The sequence below is a fragment of the Sminthopsis crassicaudata genome, chromosome 1 (genome assembly GCF_048593235.1).
Source record: "Sminthopsis crassicaudata isolate SCR6 chromosome 1, ASM4859323v1, whole genome shotgun sequence".
NCBI lineage: Eukaryota > Metazoa > Chordata > Mammalia > Dasyuromorphia > Dasyuridae > Sminthopsis > Sminthopsis crassicaudata.
Window position 1 is genome coordinate 688,329,081 of NC_133617.1, and position 16,538 is coordinate 688,345,618.

General features: G+C 32.2%; 1 protein-coding gene across 1 annotated transcript in view; it reads left to right on the forward strand.

The window, feature by feature from the left end:
• The first annotated feature begins 699 nt into the window (after positions 1 to 699).
• VSTM2A (V-set and transmembrane domain containing 2A) overlaps positions 700 to 16,538 on the forward strand; it is a 32,645-nt gene continuing 16,806 nt past the window's right edge. Inside the window, 5 exon segments of the mRNA XM_074283617.1 lie at positions 700 to 890; positions 2,854 to 2,871; positions 2,874 to 3,019; positions 4,355 to 4,405; positions 8,729 to 9,065. Coding sequence (XP_074139718.1) covers positions 815 to 890; positions 2,854 to 2,871; positions 2,874 to 3,019; positions 4,355 to 4,405; positions 8,729 to 9,065 — 628 coding nt within the window. The 5' untranslated portion in view covers positions 700 to 814.

Sequence of the window (16,538 nt, forward strand, 5' to 3'; positions counted from 1 at the left end):
TCTTTCATATGTATATATATATATATATATATATATATTCCTCATTTTCAATAATTCTGCTAACTTCCCTACTCAAATCCTTTCAGTATTCCAACCCATAAGACCCCCAGCTTCAATATACCCCTAAGGGAAAATCTGCATTACCCTCTCAATTACGGAATAAACAGATTCAAAACCAGAAGAGAATATCAGTGTAAAAAAAAATAAAGGAAAAGGAAAAAAAGGGGAAAGGAACAGTAGAAGGAAAGAAAACCTTCTGTCCTTTAGAAAGATTGGATTTACAGTGCGCCAAAATCTCCGTCCTAGTCAATTTTCCAGTGCAAGTTCACAGCAGGAGAAGGATCTGTCTGGCAGGTACAGAGTTAAAGGCATCATCGTAGCCATTAGAGGGAAAAGTTGAAGCAATGCAAGCACAGCGGAGTCCTCCAGCCCTCCCCTTTTGCCCACTCCCCACTTCTCAGGCTGGTTCAGTGTTGAGGGAGAGCAGTGATCACGCAGTCCTGAACAGCAGGCTGACATTGGACGAGCTGCCAGGTATCTGAAAACAGGCTATGAAGAGAGCAGAGATCCACTTTTCACGGTTTCTCCTCTGGATCTAGACTTATAGCTTCAGAGCTCCAGCCAGCTCATTTTATCTTCCGTGCATCTCAATCCCCCTTCCCCAAAGACAATCCACCCTCTGAGTAGGAGAGAATGCTTTCAGTGTCGCATCCAGGGAGACATCGCAGAGCAGTTTTATAGATTTTTACGGATTTCTTCCAGGGCATTTTGGTGTCAGTTACCCTGATGTGACTTTCTTTTCGGCTTTGGAATAATGGGGATCTTTTTGGCTTATGTTGGATTCATTTTCTTTTCTGTTTTATATATACAACAAGGACTTTCTTCTCAAGGTAAGTAGATGTTGGGTATGTGCGCGCGAATACTCCCTGCATAGAAAGTGAGATTGAAAATCACTGAATGATCAAATGTAGTCAGAGTTCCCAAACAAGCATCCCAGGGGTTTGGGAAGTGTGGATAGGATTTTGTTATTTCTAGGCTTTATTATTTTAAGCTGAATTGAAAACCTATGGATTCTAAATAAAACCAGGTTTTCTGACCAGAATGTTTTTGTGTTCCTCAGAAAGCAAAAGAAAACTGTGTTGATGTGCTATATGTGTACATGCATTGAGTATCACTCATGCGTATAAAATCATTGCAAACATGCACCAGCACGGAAGTAGGATCACTAAAATCCTATGTTATAAAAGAACTGGTAAGCCCGAATATATTTTGATATCCTTTTGGTTTCTTTCCCTGATTTTGCCATTATTATTCGTAATTCTTTTTTCTCCTATTAGATGATGTTTTTGACAAAAGACCAATTCTTTTGAAGATCCAGTAAAACGTGTTGCTTGCATTACAAGCATCCTTTGCTCTGCAGGAAAAAAAGAGGGGAAAAGCTAGTTATTTGTAACTTTGAGGGCTGCAGTGATCATTTCAGCACTGTGGACAGATCACAAGCTACTGCTGGGTTGATTACTGCATCACCTCTGCAAATTCAAGTACTACACTAAGACTGCCTCACTGACTGAGGGAAAAGTCTTTCATTCATTAATGTGAAAATATTTGGATGTGTTACTTCCTGTTTTAAATGTAAATACAAATCAATAGAAGCCTTTTTTTTTTTTTTTTTTTTTTTTTTTTTTTTTTTTTTTTTTTGCAGAGGGGCAGGAATGGGGAAGGATGGCAAATTGATTAAAATAATCTGTATTAGTGCCATCATTTAAAAAAGTGATCTCAGGGAGGATCATACAACCTTCTTTTATAACTGTAGAATCTCTCCTGCACCTCTGCTCCCTGCCTCACACACACACACACACACACACACACACACACACACACACACACACATCTTATGAAGATGACCTTTAGGGAGTAGGATTGAAAATAACTGCTAGGAAGTAACTACCTTTCAAAATTTTTCCATGGATTTGGAATAAATAACTATCTGATACATTCTCTTTGAAACTCAGTCCTCACTACTAATCACTGGTAAATATCTTTAGGTTAAAGGAAGTATTCTTTGTGAGTTTACCAAATGTCAGGTATTCAGATTACAAGAGAAAAATGGCAAATTTGTAACCAAGAAGGCTTGAAATCATCTTGGTGACTAGTTTTTTTTTTCTTAATGGAAATAAAATGACTACATTCAAAAATGCAAATAATTATGTTCTGAACTAGCTATTCAATTCTGGAATTTTGGCAAATAAGGGCTGGAACCCAAGATGAAGGTTAATTTTCAGAGAAAAGTATATGCTAGGCTTGTCAGAACCAGTGCAACTTGCTTCACTAAAAGGAACAGTAGAGACATGCAATACAATATAATGGGGGATATCAAGTCTTTTTTTGATGTGATTGGAATGTACATCTTGATACATAATGATATCCCCTTTATAAAACAGTAAAGACGAATCATATGTATTTCAGTTTCAAAATGAGATTGAATGATTCACTTTCACCTTAAAACTATAATAATGCATGAATTGAACTGATTTTCTAAATTGCCATGCCCTCATGAGTTTTGTGAAATACTGCATTCCTCTGAAAGGATCTTTGAATTTAATTATAAGCAACTAGGCCAGCCCTGGGGAGTGATTGGTAAGCTAGTTAGCTTTCCCATTATTTAGTAATAAGAAGGAAGTGATATAAATACTGTATAAAAATGAAATAGAATTCAGAAATTAACTGGGAGAAAAAGTAAAGGAAAGACAGATCTGATAAAGGTCATTTTAGGAGACTAGTGGTAAGAAATGAGAAGGGAAATAAAGAAAAATAAAAGAAATACAAATTCAAATCATATCTTTTTTTTTTCAGCAAAATTTACTGAGTTTCCCGAAATGTTACAGCAACTGAGGGTCAGAATGTGGAAATGTCATGTGCTTTCCAGAGTGGTTCTGCCTCAGTTTACCTGGAGATCCAGTGGTGGTTTTTGCGGGCAGCTGAGGACCAGGAGACTGGAGGAGAGGTGACAGGCACTCAGGTATACTCCAATCCAGACACAGGCTTTTTCTCATCACCCCACTTCCCCATCTCTTACCAGAAACCTGTCACATAAAGCAAGGTTGGAAGCTCTAGGCATGTCTTGAAACAATTGTGTCCTTTTCTCTTTCAGAAACTGTTTGTAGCATAAACTACAATATGCATATTGTAGAACACTGGTATTTCAAGACTACTATTCAATAGGATTCCTCCCTAGGTCATATTTGAATTAAGGATATGTATTCTATTAAAGGGGATTTAATGACAATTCACTAGGTTCTAATAACAGTTTTGAATCTTACAATTAAATTCAATAATTTAAATGTTACATTGTTCTTTTTATATATATATATATATATATATATATATACCATGTCATCCTTTTTAGAGTGCATGAAGAAAAATTTCCTTTGCCATTGATTTAGTTAAATGTGATGAAGTAAATGAGAGGGGAGGAGAGAGGAGAGAAAGAGAAAGACAGACAAACAGACTGACATAAACAGAGGCAGAGAGAGGTAGAGAGAGCCAGAGACACACAAAGAGAGAGAGAGAGAGAGAGAGAGAGAGAGAGAGAGAGAGAGAGAGAGAGAGAGAGAGAGAGAGAGAGAGAGAGAGAGAGAGAGAGAGAGAGAGAGAGAGAGAGAGAGAGAGAGAGAGAGAGAGAGAGAGGAGGAGAGAATGTATCATTCATTGTCTCCTTGTCTAGGCAAAAATTACCCTAATATCAGCTCAGCTCAGCCAAAGATCCAGGATTAACAACAAAACATTATTCACATGCAGACACCTCCAGTCCCTCTCAGTCAATTCTTTTTTTTTTTTTTTTTTTTTTTAATGTTTTAATACCTACAAATTATAAGCTGAGTTTAAATGGACCAATAGTGGGGGGAAAAATTAAAAGAAAACTGCATAAAGCTCAGTTATTCCCTGTCTTTTTCAGTGCTAAAGCTTTAGCCTGGAGCTAAAATAAATAAATAACAGTCTAGTGGATCTCCTTCCTGATACTACCATGAAACTTTGTACGTCATCACTTCTCCAGCAGAAGGAACTGGTGTTTTAGAATCCAACATCCTAAATATGGCTCTCTTGGTTTTACTATAAGGGGGAAAAAAAAGGGAAAACAGTAAATGTTAAAAAAAAAAAAAAAAAATCAGTGAATAAATAACTATTTTGACAAAGCAGAAATCCTTGTTTTCCAAAAGGAGAAAAAATGGTGTTCTACCCATAGGTGGCACACTTAGCATATGAGTGAGCTGCCTTTTATCAGCTTTTTCAGAGATAGACTAAAGCATAAGGATCAGTCATGCCTTTTTAAAGCAATGTTATCTTTTCCCAACAGGTGGAGCTCTTACCAGAAAGAGACCTAGACAACGATGGAACAAAAATCAGCGTAAGTATATTCAAGAACTTTGGAAATGAAAGACAAAACTACTGATTCCACTCCTTGTCATTTATTTGAATGTAGTTACTAATAGGCTGTGGCCTTCTTATTAATATTTAATTATGAAGTTCTTTAAGCCATTTATATTTTAATTTCAAAAAGATCTTAAATGAAAGCAGGGAATGGAATAGGAATTAAACACTGAAGTAGGCACAACAAGGAAAATCTTTCACTACAGAACACACATTTTTTAGCCTTTCCTGAAATAATTCAAATACCTAATTAATATGCAATAATAAAATAATAACTTTCTATTTAAAGCTTAAAAAAATACTTCCATTAAAAAACTTTCTAGAAATAAAGTTAGGACAGCAACTTTGATTTTTAGTATTTCTGATAACAGTCCTTGTAATAACATATTTTGGTAATTTTAACCTATGAATGAAGATAAGTGACTACCTTTCCCAGCAAGTTAAAATTAAAAAAAATTATTAGAGTAGAAAATATCTCAGTGAGATTTTAATGTTTTGATGGAAATAATTAACTTTAAATGGCATTGATCATATAATAAAGTTATGATCAATGTGATTCCAATTGTAGAATATGTATTAAATATTTAGTCTATGAAAAGCAGTGTACTCTGAGTTGGAGATACAAAAACAGATGTCCAACAGTGCCTTAGGAAAATATATATTTTACTAAAAGTAGCATCAATTTTAAGCTTCATATATTTATGTTGTAATATTAACCTCTTTCTTTGAGGTTTTTAACATTTATGAACATTGTTTTTTAAAGATCTATGGGCCATTTATATTTTATATTCCCTGAATTTTGTTTAATATATTGCTTTTGAAAAATAACAATAGGGATATATAATATATAATATATGTATTCCAATGACATGACCATATAATAATATGGAGTGATAGCAATAATTTAATTTAAAATTTAAACTAATTCAAACTTCTGTTACTACTTTTAAAAGTCCATATGACTTTTTATACAGAAATAGGTCAAGATCTTTCTAAGCATTATTTTGTTTTTTAGATAGAGTATTTTATAACAAAATGTTGTTGACCCTACTTTCAGAATCTAAATGAAGTCACCAAATAATCCAGACATAGTTACCTGTTCTCCATGAGTAAGAATTTAATATTTTCAACATGTAGAAGTACAGTCATTAAACACATGTGACAAATTCTTTATTAATAGGGTATTTACAAATGGAACCTATATATAAGAAAAGTACTTTTCTTTAGTTTTCCATAAAAGCATAATATAATAATAATGTAAATATGTCATATTCAAAATATCTATATTACGAAAAATAAAATAAATCCATTAAATTCCTTGAATCAAAAAAAATCAGTACATATGTTATTAAATACTATGGCAAGGACAGTATGTCTAGGTCTTGAGGATACTAAGGCAGCCTACCCATTCCTATGCACACTAAATCCTTGCCATCAAGCACACTTACATTTTTCTGAGATGAAGACATCTATGAAAATGGGGGTGGGGGAAGGGAGGGCAACAGCAGAAATTAAAATTCAGGAAAATCTTTTAGTAAGATGACACCTAAATGAAGCCTTAAAATAAGTGAAGGATTTTGAGAGAAAAAAAAAAAAAGTGAGGACTCTATACATTCTAGACGCCTGGAATACACACACACACACACAACACACACACACACACGCACATACACATACTAATGAAAATAATGAGCAAATGTATTTTTTATGGAAATATTGTGGTAAGATGGTATCTTACAAAGTTTAATTGGAAAGCTATGCAGAGGATAGATTGGAGAAAATAGAGAGAAAGCATGGAAACCAATCAGAAGAATAGAATACTCCACAAGGTAACTACTGCTGGTATGAATTAGGTGAATGGTCATATTACTGAAAAGAAATGGTCAAATGTCAAAGATACCATTTAAGAAGAAGTGAAAAGATTTGACAGGTGGTTGGATATGGGTGTAGTAAGGAGATTTTTTTTTTAAAGTCAGTAAACTGTTGTGATCAGAATAAGCAATCTAAATCGTGTAAAAATGAGGCTGCAAAACTAAAAGCTTCAATATATCTTTCCAAATCCATTATTGCTGATGTATGAATAATAATACAAATTATATATGCAGGAAGTGTGTGCAACCAGCCTGACTTTGTTTCTATAGCTGTATTTCAAAACTGAATGACTAATAAAATATCACTCTTCTAAACAGATATTTTTAGTTTAATGGGCTCAGTTTTGGAAAATGAGTTCAAAGACATCCTCTGACACTAATTTATGACAATGGCCAAGTGATTTCCTTTTTATAAGCTTTATATATCTGGGATGTATAAGACCAGTAGTCTTCTTTTGCAGGGTCCTTGTAGTTTTTTTATTTTTTTTTATCATCTATCCTATACTATCCTATATCCACAGATAATAATTTATGAAAACAAAGATTCATATAGTTTAATAGAAATCACTAGATTTAACATCAGGAGACTTGGTTCCTAAGACCAGTTCTGCCACAGATTTATGGTATGATTTCATAAAAGTCGATTGAATTTTTGAACTTTAATTTCTTTCACTGCAAAACTATTAGAATAATAGTTCCTTGGCTATATTATTGGTAAGTTGTAGCGATCAAATGGGTTATATATTAAACAAATTCCAAGGCCCCTAAGCCCTGAATAATCATTAGGATTTATGATTATTTTGTACACATAAGGGCACAGAGATACACATTTTATAACGGTCTTCACTTGTAATCTCAAATTTCAAATTTTTGGAGAACTGCCTCATGTAGAAACTTCCACTATAAATTCAAATTAATAGTTTTTTGTGCCTTCACGAAATAACTAGTATACATGAGAAGCATGGTTTGAATCCAGATTTCCTGAATATGAATCTGGACTTCAATCTACCAAATACACACACACATACAAACACACATTTGGGTATATAAATATATACACACGTATGTGTGTATCTGTATATACACATACATACATGTATATGCAGATAAATAATGTAGGTATTTTCACATACACATAAATGTGTCATACAGATTTAAGCCACTCCTCACATCCTATGATAGAAATATGTATATAATCACATATACATGTATTTATAAAAACATGCATACACATAGATTGTCTATACTTATTATTTCATTGGTATGAAAAGAAACTCCTTTTCAGGAAATATGCTATATTGACACAAAGCAGTATTTTTTCTCTTTATTATAATTTAAGAAATGCTGGGGGGGGGGGGCAATGAAAGATTAGATGTCTTGCCCAGGATTACATAGGCAATTTGTATCCAAAGTAGGGCTTGAAAATATGTGGCAGCCAATCTTAGAATCACTCAATTGGCTCTCTATCCACTTAAGATTGCCATTATATAATATATACATCATATTTGACTCAAATTAAATTAAAATGCCTTTCCCAGTAGAAAACTGAATACTAAAATAGCACACAATTTATGTACACGAGGTTCTTGAATGATATATAGAATTTAAAGCATGATGGATGTGGAGATAGGAAGACGTGAGTTTGAATACTACTCCAAGCACTAGCTTTGTGATCCTGGGCAAGTCACTTACAAGCTCTGTCTGCCTTAGTTTCCATATATATATAAATATAATACTATCAATATTTGCTTCACAGGATTGTTTTAGGGATGGAAAGAAACATCACGTAAAGTGCTTTGCAAACATTTAAATGCATAATGGCTATTCCATTAAATATATATTCTAAGAACTTTGGTAGTGCTAGTACTGTTTTTTTCTTCTACTTTATCAGAGTTACAGTTGTTTACATTCTTCCAGAGTCTTTCAACCAATTGCTATTTTGGACCAGCAAAATATATTTTTGAGATTACAAGGAATACTGGAACAATCTATGAACTGAATACTGACTGATACTTCTTTAGCCTCATATTATAGAACTAATCAATATAAAGTTGCTCATACAATTAGATATAATAGGACCAAATACTTTAATTATGGAAATAGAGAGTAATGGCTAGTAATCTGGGAAAGGGTAGCTTGAATCTGAAATGCACAATCCTTATATAAATCTAATACTAGTATATTATTTGTAATTATCAAAATTTATCACAAAAGAAAAGCTTTGGAGAAATATTTTTAAATTAAATGAAGAGATGAAAAAGACAATCTGTTTTAATTTTTTTTTAATTTCACTTGAAAATTAAAGTCCTCTCACTCCATTCCCAATTCTATTATTTTTTTTCCAATTTTCATATAAGCAAAAATAGTTTTAACAAGCACTTTGAAAAGTTTTATATAACAAAATATTTCTTCCTCTGAAAATTTTACAGACAGTAAAAGTACAAGGGAATGACATCTCTCACAAGCTTCAGATTTCTAAAGTAAGGAAAAAGGATGAAGGCTTATATGAGTGCCGAGTGACAGATGCCAACTATGGAGATCTTCAAGAATACAAGGCCCAAGCCTACCTTAAAGTTAATGCAAACAGCCACTCTCGGAGAATGCAGGCATTTGAAGCATCTCCTATGTGGTTACAAGACATGAAACCTCGAAAGAATATCTCTTCAGCTGTTCCCAGTAGCATCCATAATTCTGCTAATCAGCGAATGCGCTCCACCTCCAGCCCTCAAGCTGCAGCCAAAATCCCCAAACAAAGTCCACAATCAGGTATGATAAAAAGCATTTTGAGCCTTTCATTTTACCAATGAAAAACTCTCAACCTGAGGATAAACCAGACATAATTATTCAGCTGAGAAAAATATGGACAGATTGGTGTCCAATGTTTTAGGGAAAAATAGTTTAATTTGAGCAAATAATGAGATCTATGCCCTAGGCAAAAGGAGGGGCTTTACAAGGGATACAAATTAGCCACAGTAGTCACTGATATTGTTTCATTTTAAGGGTGAATAAAATGGACTATTTTTTTCTGTATTTCCACATGTTCTCAAAATAATAAATGATGTAGCTTGGGTGATCCTGTAAATGCATGTTTATTATTTTATAAAAAAAAATATTACCCTATTTTAAAAAGTTTCTTACTTAAAAGTTGACATCAATTAAAATATATATGTATTTATATATTATGTATGTTTTCAATGCCATTTACATCTAAGCAATGCTCTTCCTCTCAGAGCTTTTGATTGTTAAATGGACATTTCTCTGCCTGTGCAGGGCATGGATATAATAATGGAAGGAAACAAAGGTATATGAAAGGAAAGAAAGTATAAAAATAGAGAAAAAGAATGAAAAAAAAGTTGTTAAGAATGAGTATTGAATTTGGATTCAGAATTATACTTTAATATTTTCTTAAATCCATTGTGCAAGTTAAAGTTTCTTTGAATTACATACTTTTGTTCCATCACTTCAGTCAATGAAAACTCATTGAGGTATTAGCTTTGGCACGATGACAGTGATGAATTTCTCCCTCTAGTGAACAACACTTAGCCCAACTTCTTCACTAATAAAATATCATAACTTTGGAACCTCTATAAAGAACACAAAATGATAGAATTCTTTGTTACTGGTCTTTTTCTTCATATATTTTGATAGGCAAAACTATCTAACCATAGTTGGTTAGACATATGACATAATATACATATTGACATAATAGACATATGACATAATGACAAATATATATTGAAAAAAATTCTAAGTTCTTTGTAGCTATTACACTTTAAGATTGAACATTCTCTGTAAATTTCATTTCAAATGAAAAAAAAATTAAAAATCCTTGATCTCATCAATATGGTACAGCTCTATTGATGGGGTTGACAGCCTCACTACACTTTTGTTGACAGCTTTTGTGATTAGCTGTGGCTGAGAAAAAATAACCAAACAATCCCCAGTCTTCTGATGATGAGCATCTTTAAACAGTCTAGAAGATAAAATTTAAATATACTATTACTATGCCCATATGCAAAAACTTCACAGTTTCTTAACACCAAGCAATTCTTAAAATTCACTGGCATAGCCTTCAGTTAAGACAGGAAGATCTTCATTATATAAAGACACAACATCTGCTCTTTAATACCCCATTTTTGCTGGTTATTATCTGTTACCTCTAAGACACAATTACCTCATCTCATCATTACAATTAATCATTGTAAATCTTAAATAAAAAATATGGATTAGCTTTTTATTAGGAGCAATCTTAAATGAAGGCACCTTAATTTAAGATTATATATTATTGTTTTGATCATGACAAATAATGTTAGCTACGAAGATAGTTGGAATGAGCCTACCAGGTATTTTGTGACTCAGTTCACTCACAATTTGGCCTAACTTTGTCTAGGCATCTTTTATTTTGTTATGTGATAAATAATATGAATACAATTGCCAGAATATCTAGCTGCTATTTGTTCACATTATGTAACTCACCCAATTTTTTGAGATAATCGACCTTCCCTTGTGTCATCAAAGGAGATATTCTAATGTTCTCTAATCTTCATTTAAAGATAAAAAATGTTTTGTTTTGTTTTCTGCAGGGAAGGGAGTTTTCTCTGGTGGTAAATTGATATAAAATTAGGCAGTATCAATCATAAAAGTAATTTTAGTTTATCTACACACAAATCTATTCACAGTACACATATACATTTGTATATATATATGTATACAAATGTATCTACATACATACTAAAGTAACTATTTTTTATAAATCAATTTATGAAATTGAATCAGGTCAGATTAACCAATCTTGACAAAAATTATTTCCAAATATAATTCTGAATCTATGTTTATTTATACAGCATTATTCTTTTTCTTTGCAATAAAATAAGAAATTCCTATATAAGTTGAATCTAAAAGATAAATCCTAATATATATATATATATATATATATATATATATATATATATATATATATATATTGCAAAATTTGAAAAAAAAAAGCAAATAAAATTTATGTATTCATACCTTCAGTGAAGAGATTCCTTAAGACAAAAGGACAAATGAACTCTTTTTCAACAGTTTTTGAAAAATGTTTTCTTTTTTGGATGTGTGATGGAAGTTCTATCATGACAATTATGTAAAAGCAATGTTTTCTTATTATCAAATTTGGGAGATAAAGACATTATTTTACTTCATTTAAAAAGATCATTCATATTTTAAAAATGACCATCATAATAAATATTATTCTATTTTAAAATATATACATTAAGTAATTTTCCAGCATTCCTGTAAAAAACAACATTGCAACCTTCCATTTCAAGATGTGAAATTTCCTGAATGGAAGGAATAGAGATAGAAAGGCTACTATTCTATCTGATTCAATATTAGTTCACTAAAATATTATTTACCTGCCATAAAAAGTCTTGTTTATCTCCACTTCAGGGAGTTACAGAATTAAGAACTCAAATTTGTTAACACTGAGCATATAATAAAATCTTATTTATATCTTTAATTTTCAGTATATAGTATGTGGATAATATGCACATTAATGTTATTTTTATGTAGAGGTGACTGGTCAAAGACCCCAGATTTAAATGTTTGTAAGAGTGAAAAGATGTGCCTTCTTTAACAAAACAAGGGAAAAAATACACAAAAAAATTGTTCCTTTATTTATCTGAAAAGGATTTAATTATATTTGAAATATTTCTTTTAAGAATTAATCTGGAGTGACATAGTTTAATAAACTGTTTTTAGAGATTTTAAATAATCTTAGGAAAAACTAATGGCCTAAATATATGAATAGGCCCCTATAAGATTTTACTATTTGCTCAATTTCAAGCATGTCAGTATCAAAAAAATTTTATCATAAGCCCTTGGCAAAAATTAGTAAATTTGCTGGTTCAATGGCAAATCCATTATTTTAGTCAAAATCTGTAGTAGCCTCGATGAATTAGGCTAGAACATTATTATTGTGCTCATTTTACATATGAATAACTTAGTCTTAGAATTCATATGTGACTTGCTCAAAATCACATGGCAAACAAAAGAAATAACATTTGATCATAACTGATCAATAAGGCATGCACTTGTAAAATCAAATATGTTTTAAAATATAATCTTTGGGGAAAAGAAGAGTATCATTTTGGAGCTATAAAGGGTGGATATGAACAAAATTCGCAGAAGAAAGACTGTCCAGAATAATTCAAAAGTTATTTTGATTTTATTTTCTTTAACAAGGAGAACATTATTTTGATTGGAAAAGACAGAAAAAGGAATGATGAATGAGGAAGCAAAATCATAAACCAACAAATGAATGCATGAATAGTAAAAGTGCACTTAGAAACCCTCAAGTCATCAAGGTCAGAAAAATAGTTTCCCAAGATAGTAAAAGGCTTGGGAGATGTAATTTTTAAGCCACTTTTAGTCATTTTTGAGTCTGTGCAAAATGGGAGTAGTTCCATGTGACCACTGAAGAACATATTTTGTTCTGAATTTCCAAAAAGAGAGAACAGTGGTGAATCTGCAAATTATAGACCAGTTAATTTGACAGATTCATGGCAAATTCTGAAATGTTCAGAAGAAATAATAAGGAAGCAACTATAAAACAAAATCATTGCCCAAGGTACAAAAAGTTCAAAGAGAAAGAATAATTAAAAACTTACCTCATTTCTTTTTTTGTCGGGTAAGGAGAAAATATCATCAGAATAGGCAGTTAATGAAAGGGTGAAGATGAATTTTACAAAGATTTCAGCAAAACATTTGAAATTATTGTGCAATGTCTATGTGGAAAGATGAAAGATAATTACTGTATTTTTGAATTTTATTGAATTATCAATAAATATTGATTTATTATCAATAGGTCAATCTCAAAAAAAAATGATAGAAGAGATGACCAAGATCATTGCTTTATTACCTTAAGTGACTAGGACTCTACTACCTCCCAAAATAGTCTAATTCTAGGATGGAGGGAAATCTCCAGTGAATTGGAGATCTATCTTAAAACTTGTGCCAGTTAAGTTAGTTTATCCATTAATTGGACAAAGACATAGATGAATCTTAGAATAATAAAATAATCAATAGACTGGGAATGACATCAGAATTCATGCAGTCCACTCCCCTCATTCTTGAGATAAACATGAGGTCAGAAAAGTTAGATGATTTTTCTCAAATATATATATATATATATGTTGCAAGTATTATAGATGTAATTTGTATTCATGTTCTCTGAATCAACATCATATGCTCATTAACTTTGCTACACTAAATAACATGTTGAATGATAGAATCTGAATACAAAAACAGATTAACTGGATAAAATCATTGTCCAAATCTAATTAAAGTGGAATTTAATGAAAATTCATGCAAGGTAGTCAAAAATAATTTTAAAATATTCAATGGTATAACATGACCAGAAAATAGGTTATATGGGGGAAAAAACAAACAACAACAACAACAACAACAACAAAAACAGAATTTCTTGGAATTTTAGTGGGCTTTAATATGAGTGAATTCAGAATGTGATATAGCAATTAGTATTCAAAAAGAAAACAAAATGAATGTAAACATTTCATTGTATTTTCACAGTCCTTCCTCACTTAAATCCAATTCATTTGTATGTCATGGCTTCACCTCCCTGATGTTGTGGTCCCCTTGAAGAACAAAGGATAAACAACATTGAGAGATATATAAAGTCTAGAACACTTATTTGCTAATGTCTTATCGCCATTTATGACCTTTTACCTATATTTGGATTTCATACAAAGTTATGGGTGTCATGTTTTAAAAGGAAAATTAAAAATTGGAAAGGAGAGGATGATTAAAGGAGAAAAACATATCACATGTAGATTACTTTAAGTAATTTCATATACTTAAAAAGTACAAAGTTTAAGGGGATATGATAATTTATACTGTAAATGTAAAAAAGGCTTTGTGAACAAAATTATGTTTGTTCTTAGCCTTAAGTAGCAGAACTAACAGAAATTGATAGAAGTTTCAGGAAATCAAATCAATTTGCCTCCTTCTGTGTGTGTGTGTATGTGTGTATGCACACATGAGTGAACATAGGGAAGGAAGGGAGAATAGTTTGATAAGAAAGTTGCAAAAGTTGAAGGGAAGGGAAAATAGCTGATTGTTCCTCTTCAAAGATCTGCAAGCAAAGATTGGATGACTGTTCACTAGGAAATTATAGAAATTATAGTCTTAGGCAGATTGCATTAGATTGTTTTTCTAACTCTGAGGTTCTGTAGTTCTGTCATTCTGTAGATGTTTTCACTATTCATGAGGAGTGATTTATGCTGATGCACTCATCCCTCTGACCTGTTAACCTTTGTGAAGAATGATAAACATCTGGGAGACAGCTGGCTGGGGTGAAGGCTACAGTTATTTTTCAGGCTGTGGTGTTTGTGACCACAAACAATATGGCTCTGGGGATGGGTGACAGCTGCTGATGCTGTGGCCAGAAGCCAGGATCTCACCGTTCTATCTTTTCTACCAAGGGCTTTGGCAGTTTTACAGGGTCTGTCATAACCAGGAATGAGAGACACACACACAGAGAGAGAGAGAGAGAGAGAGAGAGACAGAGAGAGAGAGAGAGAGAGACAGAGAGAGACAGAGAGAGAGAGACAGAGAGAGAGAGACAGACAGACAGACAGACAGACAGAGACAGACAGAGACAGATAGAGAGAAAAAGACAGAAAGAGAGAGCAGAAAAATGTTTGAATTTATTTTTTCATATTTATTAAACATTATTTGCATGGAACTGTGTTAAACAATGAAAAGAAGTAGAATTTAGAATAATAATAAATGAAGCATTATAAGTACAAAAGAAAAATTTTCAAGAAATGTGAATTCTGATGAAGGAAATTTGCAACGTACAGGGAAAATTTCATTGAAAAAAAGTTGTATCTAAACCTGGCTTCATAGCCAAGGTTAATGATTCCAGATGGCAGAAATTGTTATGTTCAGTGGTAATTCTAGATATAAGGGCCTACATATCTAAAGGCACAGTGGTATGAAAAAAATTATGTTTGGAGGCAGCTGAAGAGTACAATTTAGTACAACTTTTGCCTTGATATCAGGAGAAATCTTCTAAAAATGAGAATCTTGCAAATATGGAATGGTCTGCCTCAATAAGTAACTTATTCTTCATTCATAGAAATGTTTGAATAAAACCGGGATAATATTTTGTCATTTATATTGGGCTAGACACTCTTATTGAGTTATGGAAAAGGGACTATTGACTACTGGAATCCCTTTAAATCTAGCAGTTGATTATTTTGTGACAATAATAAATCCAGTTTGTCTGAAATGAAGAGTTTATAAGTGAGAATGGTATTAGGGAAGATTAAAGGTAAGTAAGACTTTTATGACCTTAGTATCATAGATTTGGAGCTGGAAAGTAACTTAGAGAAGTTAGAAGACTAACTTCTTTTGTCATCTGAAGCCAAGATAACTTAAATGATTTGTCTATCAGTTCACATCTGGGTAATCACTTGAGGCAGAATGTGAAGTAAGGTCTTCTAAATTCCAAGCACCACCTTGTATTATACAATCTGTCTACAAGAGATAAAGAAATGATTTTGTAGGATATGGAGCTACTGAATAGTTTTGAGCAGATAACAACCTGGTCAGATTTATAAATATTGATGCCTAATCTGGCATCATTGTAATAAGGATAGAAATAAAGGGAAATGATGTACTCATATTTTATTGCCAAATTACAAAGAAAAAGAACAAATATACAAGTCTGCTGTTGTCCAATCATTTTTCAGTTAAAAATGATTTTTATTGCTAAAGGAAATTAAAATATCAGGATCATAGATTTAAGAGTAAGATATGGAGACAGCTAGATGGTGTATTAGATAGAGCACCAGCCCTAAAGCCAGGAGGACCTGAGTTCAAATCAGCTGTGTGACTGTGGAAAACTCACTTAATCCTGAATGCCTCACCAAAAAAATAATAATAAATAAAAATAGGATAAGCACCATTTAATTAAACTTTTTTTTTCCCTATTACTGCTGTGGATCCTAAAGTGCAAATGAGTGGACAAAAAAGAAAATAACTGAGACATTGTTAGATAGAATTCTTATGTAATCTTAGGTCAACCACTTGGGTTATTTAGAACAAGTTTAAAATGAAAATGAGAGGCTCCATTTATATTAACTACCACTAGCACCAGCACCACCAATCAGATTTCATGTGGTGTACTAATATTAAGAGTGGTTAACACTAAAAGGATTAGAAGAGGTAATTATT